Genomic DNA, 25,929 nt, shown 5'->3' on the forward strand with positions numbered 1-25,929 from the left:
GCTTCGCACCTACAACTTCACTGAAATACTGACCACATTTACTACTACTTTCTCATATGTGTCTCAGTCAGCAACTCGATTCACCCAAACGTAAGGTTTACTTGTGAGCACGATAGGGTATGTGGTCCGGTAAGGGGGAGGGAGGGAGGATTTCGTGGTTTGGGGAAATTTCCCTCCTAGGCCACCCGCAGAAATCATCACTGTTTGTAACCTTGCATCACTTTAATTCATAAGTAGGTTCAAAAGTAGTTAATACTAGCGGATAAGAAGCTCAAAAAACATTCCAGTGTAAAGGTATTGTCATGGTTGTGTTTACAGTGGAGATGACTGTGTTGGTAGCTGGGCCATCGCGCGGATTGTAAGCGCCCGGGGCGAGAATGTTCCGTATGAAAGTATGTTCCCTATGAAGGCTTAGTAACGAATTTTAGTCTTCAAACGTTTGGAAAATGGAGATGGATGTTTGATCTGTTGTTCTTACATAAATTATTAAACGGTAAAATTGACAGTCGAGAATTAGTTTCAGAAGTGTTATTATGTGTCCCAACAGGTAAGACTAGAACAGCAAACATTGGGACATTCCATTGTAGAAAAGCAAGAACTAACTTATTACATAAGTCTCTTCTGTGGATGGAGAAGTGCTTCATGTAACGAAATGATTAAGTTTCATGTAGTAGATGTATTTAGTAATGTCCGGAAACAAATTCAAAACAATTATCAGTCAATAACTTCTGCATAATTAAACGACGTATATTTGTGTATGTACGTATAATAGTGTATGTTAGATAAGTATGTACACGACACTATGACTGGACATTGAACCTGTTGTGTTGTCCTTATGAAATAAATAAATAAAAAAATTACTTAGCCGTGGCCTGATCATTATTAAAATATCTGAATTAACACTATTTTATATATATATATATAATTTGAATTCCTTGAATTTTGTTAATTTGTCGTCCCGGCGCCCCCCTGGTTGGTAGAATTCGACATACGGAAGACAAAAGGATATTCATATGCTTTTGTTATCTCATATACTATTTATACTTGTTATTTCATATATAAGAAATGAATTGAGCACAGTTGAGTTGTTAAACTTAATCTATCTCAATTCGCAAATATTGTTTCAGATAGCAGTGCTGTTTCTTCTTTTTACAATGTACAAGTGTGTATCGGTATGTGTACATTAATAATCTTCGTTGCATTTCCTATGAATTTGCAATATATTGCTGCTAAATACTTAAGTAGCGATATGTGTACACACATGCATAAATATTATTGCTTAAAAATTTAGGATAATTGAAATATATAAATTGCAGCCACGATGTTATAACATAGTATATGCAAAAATGATGTGTACTATCACTAACATTGGACAGAATTCAAAAATGTACAAAGTACGGTACCCACTTTGAGACTGTAGAAGAGATAAGATTTACCTGGGAAGAAGGGTTGCATCCATGGCATGTCTTCTGTTCCCTTGAGATGCTGTAAAGGTGTCCTATAGCCTGTGTGATTACCCTGTACTGCAAGACATGTCGTATAACAACAGTTGGTCCCATATTATGGCATCCCACTTTGTCACTCATTCAACCTATAACTCATTGAGACTCCTAGCTGATATGTGAAGTTCTGCAATTGTCTTCCGAAGGGATCTCATGCATGCTCAATGAGATAAATTAAGAGAGCGAGCTGGCCTCCCTTTTCACCTGATATTCTTCGTTTCAGGATGCGTTTTGTGTAAGGTCATTTGATGAGTACATGCGTTGCCATCCGTACAATAAAGGCCAGGACCCACTGCACCCCTAAAAAGACATACATGGTGGTGAAGAATGAGGTCGCGATATATTTGAGTTGTAAGATCGCCTTTCAAACATATGTAAGAATATACGATTTCCGTTTCCACGCCATGACCCTGCCTCCTCCATAATGGTCCCGTTCTCGAATGTTGGAGAGGCTGTAGCGGGTTCCAGATTCTCTGCAGATCAGAATGCGGTGAGAGTAACTTTATAAATTTAACGAAGACGCGTCATCTATGGATAGTACACAACCCCATTGTTCCTGTGTCCAATCAGGGTATGCTGTACACCAGGTTACATGACCCGGTAAGCGACGATCAGTGAAAGACATCCTGCAGGTATTATCGTAATTAGGAAATGAAATATTCAGTTTAACGTCCATTATCGTAATAAGAGCTAAATACTGGTTGCCCTTGGACGTCCACCACTGAACCGTTGTGGCGCATTTCTGTCTATTTGAAAGCGCTTTCACAATTGAGAATTAACTTCTTAGAGGACATTCAGTTTCTCCGTTACAAATATTTTTGTTTTTCCTGCTTCAGTCGTCCAATGATACCTACCTCGCTGCAAGTCATCCAAATGTACTTATTACTTTTGGTTTCACAGCTAAATTTAACTCTCATAGACACTTGCACAACCACATTTACTGCCACCAAAAGCTGCTTTAAGTTGTCAGCCATATATCCATTTGTTTTCGCTATTCTACGTTCTTGCGATTCCAACACCTACGCATCTGGCAGCGACAGGAAAATGTAACGAATTATTCACAAGGGTTTATTCGACAATAATTTCGTTATTAGCAGATGTTTGGTAGTTTTTTTAGAAGCCAAATGGTTAGTTGACGAAACTGTCACAAGGTATTAGTTTTATAATAATAAATTGGTTTGCTTTGATCAGTGATTAGTTTATTTTTGATTATACCCAATATTGTGTTCTAAAAAGATGTATTTCACTTACTGTTACATATAAAATATTATATGATACACAATAAGAAATTGAAATTGTCGGAGTTATACTCGTACTGTATGCTTTGTTACAGAACACACGTGTAGTTGATATTTGGTTCAGTTTACTTGATGGTAATGCTTGCAGTTCCAGTGGTCATGCAGTGTTGCTGCTACGGAGGATACGACGGGAAGTCTTTAACTTATCCCCACACAAAAAAAAAAAAAAAAAAAAAAAAAAAAAAAAAAAATCACGAAACGTGTCTTCGAAATGCATGCTGGACTAATAACGAATAAACACTTTCCGTATTGTACAACACAAAACGCTTTTTGCTGCAAATTCGCTACCGTATAAACTACGCCCGTAGTTCTGTCTGATTGCTGATACGGAATTCTACATGTGTAAATATAAAAATATATGTTTCGGAGATGTACCTTTCATACGTGACTAGCACAAACATTCAATATGCATACCAGGAAATAATGAAAACATAAACTACACACACTTAAAAATGTACATCATAGACCCTTTCGCTAAAGCTTCATCAGATAAAGGAAAGACGTAGAGAAAAGAAGAGATAAATTAAGGATTAAATAAAGCTGTGAAGCGACATTCTCTTCTTGATTTTATAAAATTTGTTGTTTCTTCTTCTAACAATCCAATGAACCGTTTAGCGAAGGTGCTTACATTGTTCTCTTTTGATCTTTTGGTGATTGCATTATATATATATATATATATATATATATATATATATATATATATATATATATATATATATATATGGGAGCAGGAAAATTCGGTGTAAGAAAACTCGGTGTAAGAAAATTCGGTGTTCGGAAAACTCGGTGTGGAGAATGTTAGGTGTAAAGAAAGATTCGTTGTAGTAGACCGTAGGATATATTAAAAACTGAACTTTGAGGATAAATGAGCGTATTAGTTTTAAGTTCAAACTTTGTGTAGAACGTGCATTTACTGTCTACTATAACATATATTATTTTCTAGTAAGTATTATTAACTACATTGGTAAATATGTTTGCTATCTAGATAAGGTAATGTTAGGAAAACTCGAGGGAGTTGCTTGCTACATTCGTGGGACATCGATAATTCATTGAGATGTGAACATGGAACTTAAATTTAATCGAACAGGAATACTTTGAATAACGCGGTTTTGAACAACCCAGGTTTTGCTCTAATACAGTTTTTATTCTTACATATGTTTATATGTTTATCAATTGGAAATAACCAATATAAATGATCAAATTTTTGTTATTGCATATCACCCTAAACTTTCATGATGAACAAATTCAATTTAAACTTCTTGTTAATAGACCTCTAACGACGCTGTTGTGCGTGGAACCAATAACTGCGTAATACAACGTATTTCTGTGATACTGTGATACTTCACAAATTGATACCTCATGGGGGTGAAGTAAGGTAAGAGGTAGTTGTACGAGTTTATTTCAAAATCGAGGTGAACATTTCATTACAACCTGACGCTTTAGCTCTTGGCTCACATTTATACAGTCAAAAACAACAATGTATGATTTAATGAACTATTCTACATCACGTGATTGCGTTCATAATAGCTGCTCTTTCGCCGGAGGACAACAGTACATATTTCAGTTGCTAATATAATTATCGTATTAGAGACCTGTATTTTACGAGTGTGATAAAGGTATCATTGGATATTCCAATGTGTTGATTATTAGTACCTTGGTCTGTCACTTGATGGCAGCTCTGTACAGGAACTGATCAATTATGTCAGAATTCATTTCCTGCGTCACTGTCTATGATAGAACACAGCATGAAAAGCGATGAGCAAAAGCAGCTCAGGACGACTAAGTTCCTTCGTAAACGGCTGCACCAGCACAAAAAACTGTGTACGGCTGGGTTCAAGGCTAAACGTGTCTATCAAGAACAGAACCAATTCTGGAAGCAAAATGACGGCTACAACTTAGGCCATCTTCACATGAATGAAGATGCTGATACAGGCCAACAGGTCTAACATTCACAGAAATGGAGGTGTCCAGGAACTCATGCGTAAAGCCCTGCAGCACATAGTATACGAACACTTGTAGTTAAGGATGCGTCATTGAGAGAGGTTCTCAAAGTTCTAACTGTAGCATAAAGACAACAGCATGTGGACGTGCGTAGCGATCTCCTGCAACGCTACAATCAAGATTCCGTAAACTTTATATCCAGGCTTACAATTACCAAAGGTAAGGCTTCATTGCAGAGCTGTAAGTCCAATCTATGTAATGGAATCATCAAGGTAGCCCAACACCGAGGAAACTTTAGACAACATCCTCAGCCGGCAAGCACATAACCACATCGTTTGGAACATTCATCATTGATTAGCTCTAACTAGGGACATTCAAGATCAACACTGCACATGTATGACGGAAATTATTATTTCAGAATGACTTACTCAAATAAATCTAAACCGTTGGAACTCGAGCCGTGACAAGTGGGAGGTCGAATTCTAGACTTCGAGCTCAGTGTTTAGATTTGTGTGTCTAATTACATCATTGATTTGTACCTTAAAGTAATTAAAATGCGTTTCAAATGTATAAATATGTCAGTCTGATTTAGTACTTTTATAAATGGTTAGATATACAAGAAGCAGGTAATGAATTACTGGAGTCTTCCACTTGTACTGTGTTGTATTTGTATTTTTAACCTTGATGATAGGCTCCTAGACATTTGTATATTGGCTAATCTATTCAGTAACAGAACTTTCAAAGTTCGTAATATATTATCTTTTTCTCTTATTTTTAGTTATCTTCGAAGTTATGCAAGCCTTAGCTATGCTAAGTCTCAAATGAAGAAGCAACTTACAAGCGAGGAAGCAGTAGACATGGGAACAAGCTCACAGTTGTTTCTGCTGCCAATGTTTGTGTGTAATTTCATTGGAGTTGCGTGCAGTCGATCTCTCCATTATCAGTTTTATGTGTGGTATTTTCATACGTTGCCATATATTTTGTGGTCTGTGCCTTTCTCTGTAGCGTTAAGGTAAGTTTCAAATAAATTGACTACATTTACTATGATTTACATTAGATTGCAAGATGTACGGTGACATTACAGGAATATACAATTAGATTTATGTATGTAATAATTCTTAACAATACCATATATAGTAATTGCTAAGTCAGGTTCAAATTTATGGGGGTTTTCATTATCATCAAGAGGGAGGGGAAAAGGGTTATTGAAATACGTATGTTCAAAAGAAAATATTTTGCTGATACTGTTATTATTTTATTGTTATATTCATGTAGGATATCTGAAGGCAGTGCAAGTGTTATTTTCCAATTTTAATTAGTTCTTCATGTATACTTCTTCCCCTTTCCCTTCCCAAAAAGTAGCTATAATGTCATACACGTAGTAATTTTGTTTTTTATTAAGTAGCATTAAAAGTATACACCGGGGGTATAATACGCTTTTTTTCTTTTTGGAGAGTTGTTCCCTTAATAAAATAGATGCTATTAATTTTCATGCGAATATCTTATGCTCGGTTGCACCAACCGAGGATTAAGATCGGATAAGATAATCCGTTGATTATTTTTATCTTTGGATAAGAATCTTACATCGTTACACCAACAATTTGTGAGAAAGGATTAACTTATCCACGAATGATCAAAGTTGTATAAAACTATGACGTCACGAAGAATCATACGTTTGATTGGCTAAAACAATGCAGTAACAACTGAAAACTGATTCGTGTAGCATGTGGTAACTTTACATACTAGATACCGAAAGAAAGCGCGCGAAGTTGACTCCTCGGGAAGGCAAATATGTTATAATGCTGGTGGACTAACATATCCTTATTTTTTTAAAAAAAGAAAAGCCATATCAAATACTGAAAAGGAAGCTGTTTCTAATATGTCAATATGTATGTAGGAGCGCATAATTTTTTTTTTTTTTTTTTTTTTTTTTGATAAGCGGGATGGCGTGGGAGATCCGTCGACGGAAGCTCATGTAGTTTGGATCTTATATTAAGCTGTAGGACCAGGTCTCATATAGCTTCGCTGCCGAAAGGGATGTTACAGAAAACCAAATCAAATATGGATATCTAAGGTCTAAATATTTAGGAGCCCGTACCCGCAGACATGCTTGAAAGAACCTTGCAACATGCATGAAAAATGATAAAACCACAGGCAACTTGATCGTGTGTGGCCTCGTTCATGCATGTTGAAAGTTTTCAAAATCTTCTGTAAACATGTATGATGGTTTTGCCGTTCTTCATGCATGTTTACCGTGTACGTGCTCGTTCATGCAAGTTGGTTGTTTTATATTTAGGTCCGCCAATCACGACAGCGAAAGAAATTACGTGACTCTCCTTCGATTTATTCTTCTAGTAAGTTGGACAGCAAGTTGGTACGTGTATGGGTAAAAAAATCTTTCAACATGCATGATGAAACAAATCTTTCATGAAAGTTGTTAATGCAAGTGTGTGTATGTATGTCTATGGCCCCCTTTAAAGAAAAAAAAAAAAAAAAGCTCTGTCCTAACATCTCACACTTCTTTATCTGCCTGTTAAACGACATTTTCAAGTTAGGGTGGGTAGTCACTTTTTCTTAAATAGTGTTTGGCTACAAACTACGCTAAGCTTCACACAAATACCGCCTTCTTTTATATCTAACGTTTGGATTTTGCACTCAAGTATAAGGTAGGATAGGGAAGAGTAAAGAATATTTGGGTAGCGTACGGTGTCGTAGTGTAGGGTAGTGTAGATTAAGTTAGATTAGCTATTTCAATGCTTTGCCATTATTTTCAAATGTAGAGTAGGTTAGGTTACGTTAGTTCAATGTTGAACCATTATTTTTAAATGTAGGGTAGAAAAATGAAATATTAAGTTTAACGTCCTACGATTATGCCCTTTAGGCTAAGGGAGACGATAATTGAAGCAAGTGAATGATGATGGGAAAAATGGTGGAATGAGAACGTGTAAGGAAACAGGAGTACCCTCAGATAACTCACGGATACTTTGTTATCCAAAACAAATTTACTTAGCCGGCAATCGAACCAAGGATCCCACGCACCAGAAGTAAGCGCTCCAAATGTAGGGTAGAGGAAGTTAGGTTCATTCAATATTTTGCCAAGGTAAGATTAGATTAGGTTAGCTCATCGTATTGCTTCTCACCATGACACTTTATTTAACAGTTACATCACCAAGGAATCCCCCCAACTTTTTTAAGATTCTAATTTTGACATAGATTTACATTTGCGTCTCCGCGTCAGTTCCTCTGAAAAAAAAAAAAAAAAAAAAAGGTTTAAGTTTACATTTGCGTCGACAGTTGGTTATGCTTCATTCTAGAAAGTACCGTAGCACTAGTGTTCGTAAATATGACTTTTTTAATTAGCAAAGTTTATTTTAGTAATTCACTGCCGGGTTTGCATAATGTTACCAATTGGCGATGCAATGCAGATTTATGTACTGGTCCCATCACCAATTCCTTGCATATATACTTTTTTTTCAACTGATCGACCTTTTTGTATTCTAAATAATCATTTTTGGGCGTGGACTTGAATTCCTTTGGTCAGATTTATTTTAGGGGAACTTCAATGTATGTACACGCATAGAGTTAGTGCGAAAGGCTAACCAACTTGTACTAGATTGTCACTAAAAAGCATGAATATTATCTATCCGAGTTAGGGTAGGAGCGCAGAGGAGTAGCCCGATCGGTAGTGAGGGTGTGCGTCAGCAAAGGTGAGTATACATATAAACGAGGATAGTGCAAACACTATGTATGGCATCAAATTACCTTACATGTTAAATAATTTATGTGTATGTTACTAAAGACGTAATAGGGAATATCCCGATGTTTTCATTGCCCGTATATTTCTGTTCCAAATTAAGGGTTAAGATCCTTAGCGCCAGACCAGTTTTAGGACATTTACCGGGTGAATTGGTTAATTAATTTTGATTTCTGATTAAGAATGAATAAAAGTCAGCTGATGAGAATAGTCGAAGTGAAGAAAGTATCTATTGTTATTGGTTATTTTTGATGTAAGCGGCATTGCATATGGAGGCAGAAGAGACTATTTAGTGGAGAGATACACTTGCTATGATCTAGCGGCGGGAAAGGCAGTGTGGAAATGGTGCGTATGTGTCAAGATTCTGACAGTCTTAACCAACCTAACCTGCTAGGTAGCCACTCTGGCGGTATATTTCTACACATAGTGGAGATACTGTATTTTATGTTTACAAGTGGATAGTTATTAGTATGAAACCATGACAAGTGGTATTGAAAATAGTATCATTACCAAAATCCACCTGTTTTCACTTCCCTTGCTTACGTGCGTATACGCCGTCGCTGACGCGTCTGCTTACTGCGGACACACCCTCGCAATATCGTGCGGGTCCATTAGCGTCGCCGTGCCCTAACTCGGTTAGATAGCACTTGTGCTTTTTAGTAGCCACCTAGCACAGGTTGGTTTATGTTTTTCCACTGTAGTTTTCCCATATATCTAGATAGCACTTGTGGTTTTTAGACAAAACTGTGGATCTGTACAGTAAATGTGCACCGGCAATTCTAATGAAAATTTAGTTTTTTTTTTTTTTTTTTTTTTAAATCTACACACATCAACTTATTACTTACGGTGGTTACTGCATGACTTGCTGGTACAAGCACGATAGCAGTAATCAAGAGTTTTTATTGTAAAATTTGCAGAACATGCTAGCAAATTTAATGTAAGGGTGAGAGCAATTCTAGTTTATGGCATACAAAGTTAACTGTTCCGATTTTCTGCTTCGGTTTATTTTTCTTTTCACACTTATTCTTGAGTATTTAATATATAAGGGCATATTCAATCCAAATAAAGCAAAATTGTAAAGATTTTAAATGCCAATAGCCTGTTAAATGAACGAAATGAACAGTGTATACCATAAAATATAATTAACCTCAAGAGAGTGTCTTACAGTAAGGTAGAGTCTTACAAGGATAATCACCTTAAATGTGAGATAAATTTAACCTACTATGTATGTCCATCTCTATTAGGTGGTCAAAACTAAATTTCTTCAATTCACAAACTGTAGTAAATAAATAAGTTAATTAATAAAATAAATAATATAATAAATTAGTGCAAATATGCTACATTAATTGGTCCATTAGTCATGACAGACTTTTATTGGTACAAATATCACTCTTTCTTGCTTTAGGAACAAATCAAATAAGCACAGTAACACCATTTATATCTACATAACCACATAAACATTCAAATTATTGATATAATCTCTGCAGGCAATCCTGCAACAAAACGCTATAAAATATTTCTCATTATTCTTCTAGGTCGGATAGTGTATTCTCTTTCTTTCAGCACTCTAAATTCATATAAAATATCAAAATCTTCTACAAGCATATTCACTCTGCTCACAGCTGATCACGACGTTATCAAGGATTAATCTCCCGTTTTCGATGGTTAATCTTAATTCGACGATTTGGTGATATAATCTTTAGATCAGTGTTGGTGCAACACATCATCCTCACTTCAATGATTAACTTCAGCTTAATCCCTATCCATGCATTAGTCCTCCGTTAGTGCAACTGAGCATTAGTGAAACAAGAAGTAAGGCTCGAGAGACATGAAAGGTCTCATTATTTTAAAATTGATAATAGTTTAAACATGTCTTACCTCAATTACTTTTTAATTTTGCTATACACTTCGTGTCAACGGAAATTAAATGTAATAGAAGGGGACTAAAATCGAATGGTCTTAACTCAGCTGCTTGTAAAGAAGGTTATAACCTGATACATGCAAAGAAGTTTTATGTGCCTTTGCCATCAGCATTTGTGAGCTGTAGCGAAGGGCCGCACATTGTGTATTCTGCGGCGTCCACTACCAGAATTCGGAGTGAATTGCGTGCAGTGGTGCAATGTTGGCGAAGCAACCGCTGTTGGGAAGAGTATAGCATGGCTCTTTTCCAGTGTTAAGAAATAGTTTGATCTTAAGAAAAACATGTACTCATTGTGTAATAATCTGTTACATCAACCAGGACCTATAGGGAATTAATCACTCTTAAATCACCTACAAGAGAACACTAATGGAAGTGAGAGCTCCTTTGTACGCGCCTTTGGCGTGGGAGTCCCGGGTTCGATTCCCAGCGAGAGCTCGTGTGGTTTGGATTCCACATTAATCAGTAGGTCCACGTTTCATATAGCCTCACTGCTGAACGGGACGTTAAACTCAAATCAACTCAACTCTAATGAAAGTGAGAATGAAGGATTGCGCAACATAGTCGGGTTGCTTGGCACTCCCACAAAGAGAGATCACTCGAAGAGTCTATATGTCTCCAACTAGTATCAACAGAACGTCTGTGGCTGCAGTGTTGTAAGGCGTGCGCATCACCACCAATCTCGACATGCTGCTGAACTAAAGATCAAGTATCGGAAACCAGGCACACGCTACCTAGCAAAGAACAAGTGAAGGCGTGTGAGCAGTTAGGTGAAATATATATATTTACCTGTTCGACATTGGTCAAATACGTAGCGGTGCCTACCGTAAATATCGATGTAAATTAACGTAGCAACTTGGTCTGCTGTTGTCGGGCAACTTTTCCAAAGGAGTTAATGGTTGTTGCGGAAATTGAGTATGTTTGGAAGTTCATGATTCGTAAAGTTGACAAAACTTTAAAGGTAAATGAATACTTCCACGCAGTCCATATAACCCCACTTTCTGCACAACTATCCTACATTTTCCACACAAGAAGGGCAGATGTACGTATTCACATAGAACGCATCAATATATTCCACTCAAACAGCCTTCCACTTTTACCATCAAATAGAGCAGAAAATTGATGTCCAGGGTGTTCCGTGTACTGTCATTCAAACAAAGAGTTCTTAGTCTGTTGTTTTTGGCTGGAGATTGGAGAAATTACTATATTTTTTGTAAGGCGCAGCCCCGCAGTAATAATCTTTTTCCCCCCGTGTGATGGTGTCATCATAAAGTATCCTTTTAATGATGTAATGTATTAATATCAATATATGTATATTTATTTGTTATAATGTTATTTTTCAGCTATCATCTTATTTGAAGCGAAAAGAAAATAGTGTTAATATTCGTGACCTCTTTCGTAATATTGAAATGCCATTCGATAAAAGAGGTTCCTTTAAGAAAAACTGTTCTTTTGTATCGAACATTATTGTAATTGGAAGGTCTATTGGTGAATTAAATATTAATTTAACTAAGTAGTTAATTTCTTTTGCACTAAATTTTAAGTCATCTATCTTGTATCTGATAGTTCATGGGTTCAAACCGTTATAAAAATATTTAGATTTGCCTTTTTATTAATATTTCGTCATAGAGAGCCTATCTAATCGAGGTCTTATGTTGTGCTGATCGCATTACTTCAGACTATTGATCCCGGGCTGTTCTTCTCCTCAATATATAGACTAGTAAACATAGTAGAAGTTAATCATAAAGAATTGTTTACATTTTTTGTTGACTATCCTTAACTACTGCTCAAAACTTGACAATGGGCAAAATTAAGAACTCCAACAAGGAAAGTGTTCCCCAAAAACAGAACTAAGCCTGTAATAATAATAATAATAATAATAATAATAATAATAATAATAAACTTTAATAATAATAATAAACTTTATTTTACATGCTGAGAACAGCTAAAATACAGCAAAAATACAGCACTTTGTCTTATTCTACATTATTTTAGCAATGAATATATAGTACTAGTAATAAAATTATGTTTACATCTATATCATAAATTATTAATAATAAAAACATTGACAGTGTAGTGTACGTCAATCATTAAAACAAAGAAGTGTCAAAAATTAAAAGTAAAAAAAAAAAAAAATAAAAATAAAAATAAAAACTACTAAGTTATATTTAAAATTCTAAAATAAAGTCATATTTTAAGATATGCATTCATTATAGCTTTCTAAAATCCTACAGATTAAAATATGTTTTCTATTATGCGGTTGCAATAAAATTTTTGCCCTTGTACCATATGTTGGAACTTTAAAATCAACATTTTTAAAAATATAGTCTGAGGTATATTGGTTGTCAAGTAACTTTTCTGCAAATACAGATTCAATCAATTTTCTCCTGTCAGCCAGTCGTTCCAAATTAAAATACGTTATCCAATATTCATACGTGCTAGAATAATAGTCAAGTCCTAACTTAAAACAAAGTATTCTAAGAAAACATTTTAATAATAATAATAATAATAATAATAATAATAATAATAATAATAATAATAATAATAATAATAATAATAATAATAATAAAAGCTATTCGTTATCTGCCTTGACTGAAGCTGTTCAGCAGGTGAAGTCCGTTATGATGTCCCAAAGCCTTTCAGTTTCCTCTAACAACTTTAAATGATAAATTATCTGAACATCAGAAAATTGAGATTGCTCTTGTGCGGAAGCTGCTCCTGAGCCCACAAGAAGAAGACGGAATTTCTGAATAGATGATGAGTATGGCAAAGAGAGGATTTCCGTTGAAGAAAAGTAATTTACTGGACACTGTTTAGGAAGAAGCATACCGTTCAAACATGGAAGACCAGGAAAAACTTGGTTCAGGTGTTTTATGGAACGACACCTTGTCTGTCTCAGAAGAAGGCTGAAACTGTTAGCAAGGGCAAGGCTGTGATTTCGGAGGAGAGAATACCCGGCTGGTTTGCTGAACTTTCGAGCTATCTTGAAGCTGAGAGATTAAGTGCAATTATGGAAGGCCCAAGAAGGATCCTCAACGCAGACGAAACAAACTTTCTGTTACACAAGGTTTCAAGAAAGTACCTTGGTGTGAGAGAACAGCAGCTTCAAATTATAGCAACATCTAAAGAAAAAGAGGTTATAACAGTACTCGGCAATTTCTGTGCTGACGAGCGTTGCACCCCTACCATGATCGTCTACAGCAATATACGAATTCAGCAAATTATGAAGAAAAATGAACCTGAGCTATTTATCTACGAGAACACAGAAACTGACTGAATGAAAATTCAGCATTTTTAACTTAACTTCAGCGGTTTAGATCGTGGCTAGAGACTGAGAAAAATCACACTTCATGTTATTTTCTTTATTGATGGTCACAGGAGTCATCTATCACTTCAGGTCAGTGAATATTGTCACAATCATCGAATACTGTTGTGTTGCATTTTCCCCAACGCCACTCATCGTTTGCAACCAGCAGACGTAGGCGTATTTTCACCCTTGAGACGAGCATTGAAAAATGCTCTTTAGGACGAGAAAATCAAAACTCTCGAAGCATCGGTAACGAAGGTAAATTTTGCACCCCAATTGAAGAAAGTTTGGAATGATGCCGTCAAACCAGAAATTGTGAAAAGCGCATTTCGTAAGTGTGGTCTTTATCCATTGAGTCCGTTGCTGTGGACTATAGCAAGTGTGTTGCCAATATTCTGAAGACCCCAGTGAAACCATATCAAGAGAGTGACCAGAGTTCTCCTTCATCTTCTCAACAACTGTTCCGTACTCCTCATCAGAAACTGAAGTTCTTGCTTGATTATTTGGAAGAATTTCTGCCTCCTTGTGCTTTTAGTGTGCTCCGTGACAAACTAAGACGTAACGAGAAAGAACAGAGTGATGGTGATTCAGATTTGGATGCTTATTGGAAAAGTGTTAAAAGCCGGTACAGTACGACACATGAAACTAAATTGGCTAATCAAAACTAAAGAAGTGGTTCAAGCTCAGAAGAAGAACACGAAGAGCAAGAAAGTGATAATCGTGAATTCACATGAAATAATGAACGCTTAGAGGTGTACGCATCTTCACCCAAGAAGGATCTTCCAGGTGCCGTCATTTCGAAAAGTGGAATAAAAATTTACAAGCCAAATTTATTGCATCAAGCCAAATTTATTGCTACGGAATTATCATGCTCACCTTCCTCAAGTAGTAGTGATGATTGTTTCAAAAAGTTTCTCAAAATTCTGAAGCCACGGAGAAACCTCATCAATTTAGGTTGAAGAAAACGTATGCAGTTTCTTCCGAGGAATACCGGGAAGAACTGAGGAACAAAAGAATGGCAACAAAAGAGATTAACGTAAGCTGCTCCTCTCTGTGCTGAAGAGTGGTGATATGAAACAAACATTTTGTAGCATTGCATCTGCTATCTTAGTTTATATTTTAGAATTATTACAATGTGTTTACGATGAAACTATATCCAAATTACCCTTAAAGTGAACTTGTTTAAAAATAAAATATTCTGTTCGATATTTAAACCTCGGTGTTCAATATGTAAACCATCTTATTCGATAATTAAAATCTCATTGATCGATATATAGCACAACCCGTTCGATACAAGAAGTAATACAACTTTGCTATTTAAATGCACTTCAGATTTCAAAATTGTTAATTATAATTGTCATAATGAGCTGGTTTCAACCAATAAATAACACCCTTAAATTTTTTATCGCTCATACAGGAGCTTGTTCCTCACTGCTAGAAAATATTGATTAAATATTCATACGAATGCCCTTAAGTGTTCGATATATAGTGCCATAACCCTATCTATAAAAGCATAATTTTGTATGTTGTAATTATGGATGTAAAAAGTTGATCTCTAATACGCACAAATGAGAACAAACTGAGCGTGTTTGAATACGATGTTTTGATGGAAATATTCATTGTAAAGTTAGATGAGCAACATGGAAGAATAGAGAAAAAGTAACACAACGTGGCTCAGCAATATGTATATGTCTATGTCTGAATATATCATAAATAATTAGATCGAAGCGTCAAAGGTGACTCGACCGTTATTGGTATGGAATATACGCGAGGGGTACTTAGTGTTGGTTGGAAAGACGGTAGGAAAATAACCTTTACGTTGGTCAAGGAGATTGGAGGATTATTTAAGTCAAGATGTAAGGAGGCGGGTAATTAATTATAATTCTCACTGAATTGGGTTACCTCAGGATAGAATCCAATAGCATTTCTTTTTCAGCGTTGAACGTACGAATTCCTTAAGCTATCGGAGATCTTCATTAAATTTGCCTAATCCTAAGTACATTCTTGGGCAAATTTTGGGAGATAATTTCATATCTGTAAATGAGACAATTTTTTTGTAATAAATTTTAATCGAAAATCACTTCGGTAAAGAGTGTAGAGGTGAAAACTTTGTAAAAGTATTATCTCTCTCTCTAAGAATAGACGTGCTATTTAGGAGAAGCCATTTCTGTAGTACAGAGTCATACTAAAGATGAGAAATCTTCGATTTTTTTCCTTCAAATTCTTACATTTTCTTACATAAACTGTTTCATAGATTTCTTGGTGTTTAACGAACTTTAATGGGTATATTTTCATATTCTCGATGAAATACGTTATTAGATTGTTGACGTGTAATACACGAAGTAAATATCACTGCATAAGTTGCTTCAAAAATTTATTTTAAAAAGCGACTTACCTGGTAAGTCATAGTATAGTTTGAGTTGCTTGTTGATATATCAAATAGTTCTGATCTAATTACCACCAATTTGCAGGTTATCTCTGCTGGGGATAATTGAGATGTGTTGGAACACTTACCCGTCAACTTACTTAAGCAGTGCCTTATTACATCTTTGTCATGTTATTATTCTGTGCGGACTGTACAGGTCGCGAGTTACTGAACAGCAGGTCCAAGAGGCACAGTCAAAATCGTCGTAACAGATGTAATTTATTTTAAATCTATGTTGAAATGGAATTAGGTAAGTAATAACATATAAGTTACTGAATAAATCATTTGAGTTAGAAAAGCTGAACATAAAAGAAAAGAAGTATAGGTGTAAAATTCATGAAAGGAAAATAATCAGCCAAACAATATAAACAGTGATTGTTTAAATTATATTTTAAAATTACCACTTAACGAAAAAAGGACATGCAAATTACAGTAGACTTCCGAGTATCCGGCCTAATGTTGCGGAAGGGCAGGCCGGATAACATAAAAGTCGGATAGGCCGGAGTTCTATGAACTCATGAAGTAAACCCTAAGAACAATTTACGAATAGAGTACTGTACAATTATAATCCGGAACAGTACAACAGCGTACTGTATTGAGGTCCGTTACACACTGACGGAACAATGGACAAGGAGCAGAACGCTGCACTTTTCCTGTTATAACTTGTATTTTGCACACGATACATAAGAGGATCGTAGCAGACGCCCGCTTCCAATGCCGTGGCAATGTTGTCAGTGCAGCGTCTTGTCTTCTTCATTTAATTATGATAAAAGAAAACTAGGAAAGCCGGATACTCGTGAGTCTACTGTAATTAAATTACAAACTGTCAAATAACTATCAATAAGATTGGGGACTCCAAATTTTGTTAGAAAGAAAAGTGCAAGTAAGATTCATAAGCGTGTATGGGAGCCATACTTACTGCTTAGGGTGTATAGGATAACAAAAATATTTTTCACCTACTGAATACTGGGAATTTTGGGAGGAGTTTATGTAGAAAATTTAATATAGATATCTGGTAAAGGGTGTGAAAAGAGGTTTTAAGAAGGAAAATATTGCCTAAAGTAAAACGAAAACGATTTACTGAAACTATTGTAGATTCTTATCTGTCATGTTTTTTATCGTTTTTATTTTCGCATGTAGTTATAATCCAGATTAAATTTTATGTGTAGACATCCTTCGAGAAACCGTGTAATCAGATAAATGAAGTATCGGGAATATTCTTTATATCAGAAGTTATAAATGTAGTTTTAGAAAAATGACTGTAAGATTATAAAGTATAGAAATACATATATTATTTATATTCAAAGTAAATGTGTATTATTGTATGTTAATTCATAATGTTGGGTTTAACTCACAAGAAAGAACATGGACTGAGGACGTTTAAAAATTAAGCTTTAAGGAGAGTATTAAGATCATATTGAGGGTCATATATTGCTTGTATATATGTATGTAAAATATGTACGCGAGCAGGTATCAAATTCGTGCGACCACGTAGAAGGTGACGACCTAAGAACCTCCTCGGACATGCATCTTATAATTATGCGGTCCTTGTATGTTAACAATGTAAATTCTGGACTCGTTAGAACAGCTCTTTTGTAATGGTGTTCGAGTCCTAGTTCGGGGGCGGAATTTGTAAGACTGGAGGAATCAAATTTATGATAAGATAAATTTGATTTCCAGTCTAAATTTTGAAATTATTTGATATATTTTATTTGATTATTTTGCATATTGTGTTCGGGTTCGCCCAATACTATTTATGAATATGCAAATTGATTTTGCATATTTATTCTGCGCTCTGGCAAGTTACAACCTGCCTAATACGTACTGCTTTGAATTTACATGCATCGATCCATGAAAAACTGAGTTACCCCGTACGAGGCTCGAACCTCGTGTCTCTAAGCCTAGTAAGCATATATTGATCCCAAATATATAAGAACATGTGGAAATAATAATTATAATATAGATTTGCATAATCCTATTTTCCCCATACGGTATTCCAGAGCGCTAGGAAAATAGTGCGTAGTTAATTAGAACGAATTCCAATCAAATACGTAGGTATTCCAAAAGATATTCACTTGCTGCAAAGCTGAAATAAAGTCACTATTGTAGCGTTAATGGGAAACAGTTGTACTGGCCGTCACTTCGATAGGCAAATAAAATGGTTTTATAAATTAATTTAGTTACGAAACTAAAAGAAATTAAGTAAATGTAGGACTGAAAATTAACTAATAATACTAGTAATGTATCTGTGAAGACCAGTTCAGCTAGGTTCCCATTTTTGTAATGACAATTTAACACAAGGTTTAGGTAACAGTAATAAATTTTTAATTATCCAAACTTGTAATAAAATTTAAATTGAACAATAATAAAAAAAAATGAAATGACATAATTATTTTAAGCTGAAATGAAATACAAATGCCACTAAATTAAAAAAAAAAAAAAAAAATGAAAATATGAAACACGTCGACTGCAGAATCTGAAGGATTCTTATTTTTTTTATGTTTTTAAAAATAACTCTTAGGCAATACCTTCAAATAACAGATTTGAATTTAATGAGAATTTTACCATTTTTTTGTAATTGTTTATTATATAAATTACAAACAATGTTTTCTATTTTTCCACTTTTTAAAGATGAATATTCTAGATATTATTAAAAAATTAAATCTACATGGTGTCATTATTTTATCTTTCTCATGTAACCCTTAATGCGTAATTTATTTTGTCCATAAGACAGTATTTCGTTTATCAACTATACGAGTAAAAAGTAGGGAAATAAATACTATAAAGAAATAGATATTTGGCGAAGGGGGAGAATTAGATGATTTTGAATGCTAGCAAGTCATGACTTATTTAAATTAATTGAAGATAAAAAGATAGTGAAAGTTTTGATTTGGACAATGCACTGATTTAACTTTAACTGTCTACTTTATATTGAAAAATTCTCTACACATGTATATACTGTAGATCTAAGACAAGAATAATATCCAATAATAAAAGAAATACCTTGTAATATATATTTGGTCTAGGAATTAATTCGTGCGGGTGGACAAGAAATGGCGCAACGAACGGAGCGTCCCACAGTTCCGTGTATCCACACATGTGTTGCAAACCCCTGTCATCGCGTATCGTTCGTAGTATAGGGCAGTGGATTAAAGCGTCAACAACACCAGTTTGTAGTTAAGTGAACATGGCGCAATTTGTGCCTGATAAAGTGTTTTTGCGGGGTGTCCTGCTGCATTACTTTAACATGCAGAAAAGTGCGACTGAAAGTCATCGTATTTTGGTGGAAGTGTATGGTGACCATGCTCTAGCTGAGCGAACGTGTCAGAAGTGGTTTGCACGGTTTAGAAGTGGTGATTTCGGCTTGGCAGACCAAGAGCGAGCTGGACAGCCAAAAAAATTTCAAGACGAAGAATTGACAGCATTGCTCGAGCAGGATTCGTGTCAAACGCAGGAACAACTTGCAGCAGCATTAGGCGTTGATCAAACAACAGTCTCCAAACGCTTGAAAGCCATGGGAATGATTCAAAAGATGTCACATTGGGTTCCACTTGAATTGAAAGACAGAGACGTTGAAAGACGAAAAACCATTTGCGAATTGCTGCTTCAACGACAGAGCAGAAAGGGGTTTCTGCATCGAATTATTACGGGTGATGAGAAGTGGATCCATTACGAGAACCCTAAACGAAAAAAGGCCTGGGTGAAACCAGGTGAACCAGGTCCATCACAACCAAAACGAGATATTCACTGTGCAAAGGTTATGCTGTGCATATGGTGGGATATGAAAGGTGTGGTGTACTATGAGCTGCTGCAACCGGGTGAAACTATGAATGGAGAACGTTATCGACGACAATTAATGCGTTTGAAGCAAGCTCTGGCCAGAACACGACCAGAATGGGAGAACAGACATGATAAACTTATTGTTCAACATGATAACGCTCGCCCACATGTCGCAAAACCGGTCAAAACCTATTTAGAAAATGTCGGATGGGAAGTTTTACCCCACCCGCCGTATTCACCAGACGTTGCTCCTTCGGACTACTACTTGTTGGATTGCATGAACAACGATTTGATTGGACAGCGGTTTACTTCTTCAGAAGATATCGAAACATGGGTCTCTGACTGGATCGCTTCCAAGGATGATGACTTCTTTCGCCACGGAATCCGTACATTGCCTGACAGATGGGCGAAAGTGGTGGCTAGCGATGGACAATATTTTTCTTAAGGTATTTATGTATTTTGTGTTTGTACTACAGCTTCAATGTGTGCGTACCAACCGCACGAATTAATTCCTAGACCATATATATATATATATATATATATATATATAAACAATCATATATACTTGGACACATATAATAGATATCCATATGATATATACACAATGATTACTAGAGTACATATATTTAGATATAAAAATTTATAATTAACTTGGCTATTATTTCTTTCTAAACGTCGGTACCTTAGATTTGTTTATTTTACTTTGCGCAATATTTTACTTCATAATTATGAAGATATCTCTGTGCGGTGTTTGCGCAGACAGATGTCTTTTTTTTTTTTTTTTTTTTTTTTTAGTTGCTTATTTACAAGTTAGTTTTTGTCCTAACTATACTTTTCTGTATTTAAATGCTTAGGGCAAGAATTATACTCTATCTCTTTCAATTTAGGGATACCCTGTCAATACAAATAAAAATACATATATTCAGCAAACAGATTACACTCGTCTTCTAACTGACAATTACGAGCCCTTGGATATGTAATTGGTAAATTTTAAAAAAATCCCTTATTAGAAACACATAACAACGTAAAGATCATTCACCCAGTTAATACTTCACAGTAACGGTTTTCCGACACAATCTTATCGTGCAATAACCGTGTGCGTGGGTTTTCTCGGGGTTCTCCCGTTTCCTCCCACTTTCTTCATTCCACCATTTCATTCATTACTCATCATCACCGTCTCCTTTAGCCTAACCGGCATAACCGTGGGACGTAAAACTCAAAGATTTCATTTCATTTCATTTATCGTGCAATAACCTAACTTTTTATACTGTCACCAAATTTTCTACATATTATATCTTTGAATGGGCAAACAGCAATAACATCTAGAATATGAAAAGATAATTCTCGGAATCTAATAATAATTAGCCGTGTGAATAGTGAATGATCAAAATAAAAAAGAAAGTCAATCACACAAATAAATTTTAAAATATCGTTTTCAGTTCTAGTTAAAGAAAAATAATAATAATGAAAGATAACTGTTCAGTCCGTCAAGGCCGGGTTACTACGATTCAATTCACGTCTCGATATATTGATAAATTTGGCCAAGGTAAGAGGATGCGATCATCGACAGTAATGTGGCAACAAGTTCCAAATTTAAAAAATAATATAAAGGTTTTGTCCTACCTTCCAATAGATTCCCATGTTGAAGCTTAATCCTCGATAATATTTACCACTTTTATTCACCACTGGTCGACCACTTGCAACACTCAAGTTCCTGTATTCTTTAAAAAATGAGGCAGTCCCTGAGTTCTTCTGACTGCAACATCCCGTTCGACTTTCAAGATATGTATGGTCATCCGCCGATTTCTCTCTCTCCACCTTAGATCTTTCGCTCTCTCTGAATGTTTGATTGGAACGTCATCATGGGACTGTAGCATCCAAATTTCTCCTCATATCACGACGTCTCTTCATAGGTTTTCTCAAAGTGATTTCAGAAGTCCAATTTTGGTGCATGCAACTGATGAACTAACAAATACATGTCTATGTATATATGTTGGTCACAATTATTACAATTGGTCATAATGATTGCAGTCACAAACCAAAGTTTTGTTGCACTCCGGTACAAATGTATGTAAATGAAAAGTAGCGTATGGTTGGGAGAACGTTCGGAATTTGATTAAACTTTATCAGTGTCTTATGAGTGAACTCTTTGCGTGGCACTGTTAGGTGTTTAGCACTTCATTGTGTAAGTTGCTCAACACGGTAAAAATAATGAATAAAATGTGTGCGTGTGTGTGTGTGTATGAGTTCTGTAGTACGTGTGATCGGTGTCACTTCTCAACCTTAACTGCCCTTTCTTCGGGAACCGGTCAAAACCCCCACAGCCAAAACACCCACACTCAAGAAATGTCAAAACGCCCACACGATCGGTCATAACCCCCACACAAATGGACAAATCCCCCAAACGCACGAACGGTCAAAACCCCCACAGCCAAAACACCCACACTCAAGAAATGTCAAAACGCCCACACGATCGGTCATAACCCCCACACAAATGGACAAATCCCCCAAACGCACGAACGGTCAAAACCCCCACAGCCAAAACCCCCACACTCAAGAAATGTCAAAACGCCCACACGATCGGTCATAACCCCCACACAAATGGACAAAACAGCCACACATAGCAACGGTCACAATCCCCACATAAATGGACAAAACCCCCACACAAATGGACAAAACTCCCACACAATCGGTCAAATCTCCAACACTCTGAAATGATCCTGGTTGTATGTCTTGCCCTTGTACTTTTTAATAACATTTTTTATTCCACTTAAACCGATGTTGCAACTATTCTTCTTGCACTGTTTTGTAATGACAGAAACACTAAGGGGGCGTCGTAAAGAGCCGCAACAAAGACGTGTAATCACGGTATTTTCAGAGTGTGAGGGATTTGTCCGATTGTGTGGGGGTTTTGTCCATTTGTGTGGGGGTTTTGTCCATTTATGTGTAGATTGTGACCGTTGCTATGTGTGGGAGTTTTGTCCATTTGTGTGGGGGTTTTGACCGATCGTGTGGGCGTTTTGACATTTCTTGAGTGTGGGGGTTTTGGCTGTGGGGGTTTTGACCGTTCGTGCGTTTGGGGGATTTGTCCATTTGTGTGGGGGTTATGACCGATCGTGTGGGCGTTTTGACATTTCTTGAGTGTGGGGGTTTTGGCTGTGGGGGTTTTGGCCGTTCGTGCGTTTGGGGGATTTGTCCATTTGTGTGGGGGTTATGACCGATAGTGTGGGCGTTTTGACATTTCTTGAGTGTGGGGGTTTTGGCTGTGGGGGTTCTGGCCTAGACCCCTTTCTTCGAGTACTTTGCAACGGTCTTTCTTAAAAACGTATGTTCTCCCAATTCCAGTTTTAAAATTTTAAAATTTGCCGAAATAGGTTGCTGTTTGTGCGTTGTCTTTTCTTTCTTCCTAAAATATATTAAAATGTGCTAATAGACTTCTAACTTGCAATATCGTGCCGGTGTGGTTCCTTCAGTTTTATCATGTGCTTGCGAATACCTCTTTTCTACGAGAGCTATTGTGCAGATTCTCTTTCTAGTCAAATTGTCTAGCTTTACAATAGAACTTGAGTGTGTCCACTGGCTGTGGGTGGTTGTGGTATATAAAGACCTTTTAAACACTTCCGTTACTCAGGTGTGTCCTTTACCGCTGAAAGGCTGGATACCGTTGGAAAGCGAATAAAGAAAATACGTGTTTGAAGATAAACAGAAATTCAGAATATATATATATATATATATATATATATATATATATATATATATATATATATATATATATATATATATATATTTCAAAATATGGAGTAAAGAATCTAAGAATAAATGATTTACTAATTAATTGGGTCGTAATAACAACTGTCACACTTTCTTTAGCAAGAAATAGAAGCAAAAGGCTAGTACTCACTGCAAAAAACCAAGCGTAGAAGAAACATCGTGGATTGGTCATAAAAGGGGTGCTGCTGTTGGCAGACAATGTACCAGCTCATTCTGTCCGTGCATCCATGATGAAGGCAGTGGAATTAGGACATGAAATATTGCCCCACTCCCACATTCACTGGACCTAGCACCAAGTGACTTCTTTCTCTTCCCAGAAATGAAGGTTTAGAGGACGCTTTTTTGACAATAGGGATGACGTCATTTCTGAGGTTGAATTGTGGTTTCAAAGCCAAACTTCAGACTTTCAGAAAACGGGCTTACATAAAGTGAAGAACCGCTGGCAGAAATGTGTCGCTAGGCACGGTGACTATATAGAGAAGGAATGGGAAGGAGTTCTCCAGAGTGAATTTCTTCTAGGTGATTGCACGAACTTTTGATACCTTCTTGTATATGTTTGCTCTCATGGAAGAGGGTAACGCACCTGCTTAATGTGTGAGTCCTGGGTTTAGTCCCTGACAGAGGTGCTTGTTTAGAATAGTATTTCGAATACTCCATTAAATAGGAGTTCTATCTCATATATGCTCAAGACGGACTCCGATATACACAGTCTGGTCAAAAGTTTTGTCCCAAACAAGTACGAACAAGTGCCAGTAATTAGAAATGATTATTAAAACAATCTACCATTGTGTGAAATCCATTGAAAATAACCTACCATTGTTAGTTGAACTTATGACATCAGTATTGTCCATTGTTTCTTGCAAAGTGAAGATGGAGTGGGAAAAGAAAGAAGATCGTGCCCTTCCGATATCCGTCTTTAAGTTACTGCAGAAAGTGAACATTACACAGAAATTCGTTTATCGCACGATACAGCAATATAATGAAATATCTCGCACTGGCAGACCTCGCTTCCTTAGGACACCAGGTGTCATTAAGGCAATGAAGGCAAGAATCGCTCTAAATTTGGTCCGTAAGCAGAAACTCATGGCCCTGCAAATGAACATGTCACGATGATCAATGACAAGTGTTATCAATGAAGACCTAGGACTACACCTATCGCAGAACGTCAGGCCAGCAGTTAAATCAGCAATTGATGAGAATGCGACATGATATTAAAATTGCTTCTTCAGTAGGAGCGGATAACAAACATTTACAAATTTTGTTCACAGATGAGAAAATTTTCACAGTTGAAGAACAGCTCAACAGACAGCATGGTAGGGTGTATGCTACAACCAGTGCTACAGCATGTGAACAAGTTTCCCGAGTCTAGCGAGCCCATCATCCTGCATCAGTGATGGTTTGGCTGAGTGGTGTGTCGTACCTGGGTCCCGACTAGTGTTGTAAAGGCCTGGAAAAAAAACGGAAATTTTGGGTAAAAAAATATTTTTTTATCGTTTTTCCCGAGCTTGGAAAAAAACGGAAAAATTGGGAAAAAATGAAATTTTCGATTATTTTACTATTATACATTATGCTTTTAAAATGAGAACTATTTTATATTTACTAGTTTACAGTTAGGATCATTGAGTAGTTATATTTCTTGTACTAGAATAGGGAAATTTTGTGGCAACAAATATATTTGTACCACTCTTTTAAAGTTAGCACTGTGATAGAATGGAGTTATGGCTACAAAAGTTCCTAAAATATAATCCTAGTTAGATTAATTAATATAGACACATTTAAATTATCTTAAGTGATCTTTTAAAGTTACTGTTTTATGGTAGGGAAGTGTTAAAATAACATGGCCAGAATCATTTTAATTAATACCAGTATGTTAAAATCAAATATATATTTTAAGGAGATACGTATCTTCCTCGTGTTGTGTAATATTTCCGGAAATTTTGAATCTATTAGAAAAAAATCTTTTGTTCGGAAATATTGGCAAAATCCGGAAAAATATAATTTAAAAACTATTTCTTCGCCTGATACTAAACTTACGCGTATTTGCTGTAACGTGTCTGCAGCATATATACAACGTATTTCGCTAGCAGGAAAAAATTCTTAAAGCTACAGCTTTTAATTATATTTTTTAGTTTCCCTCTTTATTATTTGTAATTATATTTGTCGAACAATTCAAAAAGAGGGATGATCTTATTTAGATATGCACACATACACCGCACAAGTGCGTAAATTTGAA

At 36.0% G+C, this 25,929-nt stretch overlaps 1 protein-coding gene across 4 annotated transcripts in view; it reads left to right on the plus strand.

Moving 5' to 3' along the window:
• Positions 1-25,929, plus strand: part of Alg3 (Alg3, alpha-1,3- mannosyltransferase) — a 77,169-nt gene that overhangs the window by 20,892 nt on the left and 30,348 nt on the right. For all 4 annotated transcript variants that reach the window (XM_081736663.1, XM_081736662.1, XM_081736661.1 and 1 more), the window contains exons 6-7: positions 5,520-5,753; positions 16,192-16,395. In XM_081736663.1, the coding sequence (XP_081592789.1) occupies positions 5,520-5,753; positions 16,192-16,354 (397 nt within the window). In that variant the 3' untranslated portion in view covers positions 16,355-16,395. The remainder of the gene's footprint in view (positions 1-5,519; positions 5,754-16,191; positions 16,396-25,929) is intronic.

The sequence above is a fragment of the Thermobia domestica genome, chromosome 13 (genome assembly GCF_964235325.1).
Source record: "Thermobia domestica chromosome 13, izTheDome1.hap1.1, whole genome shotgun sequence".
Lineage (NCBI taxonomy): Eukaryota > Metazoa > Arthropoda > Insecta > Zygentoma > Lepismatidae > Thermobia > Thermobia domestica.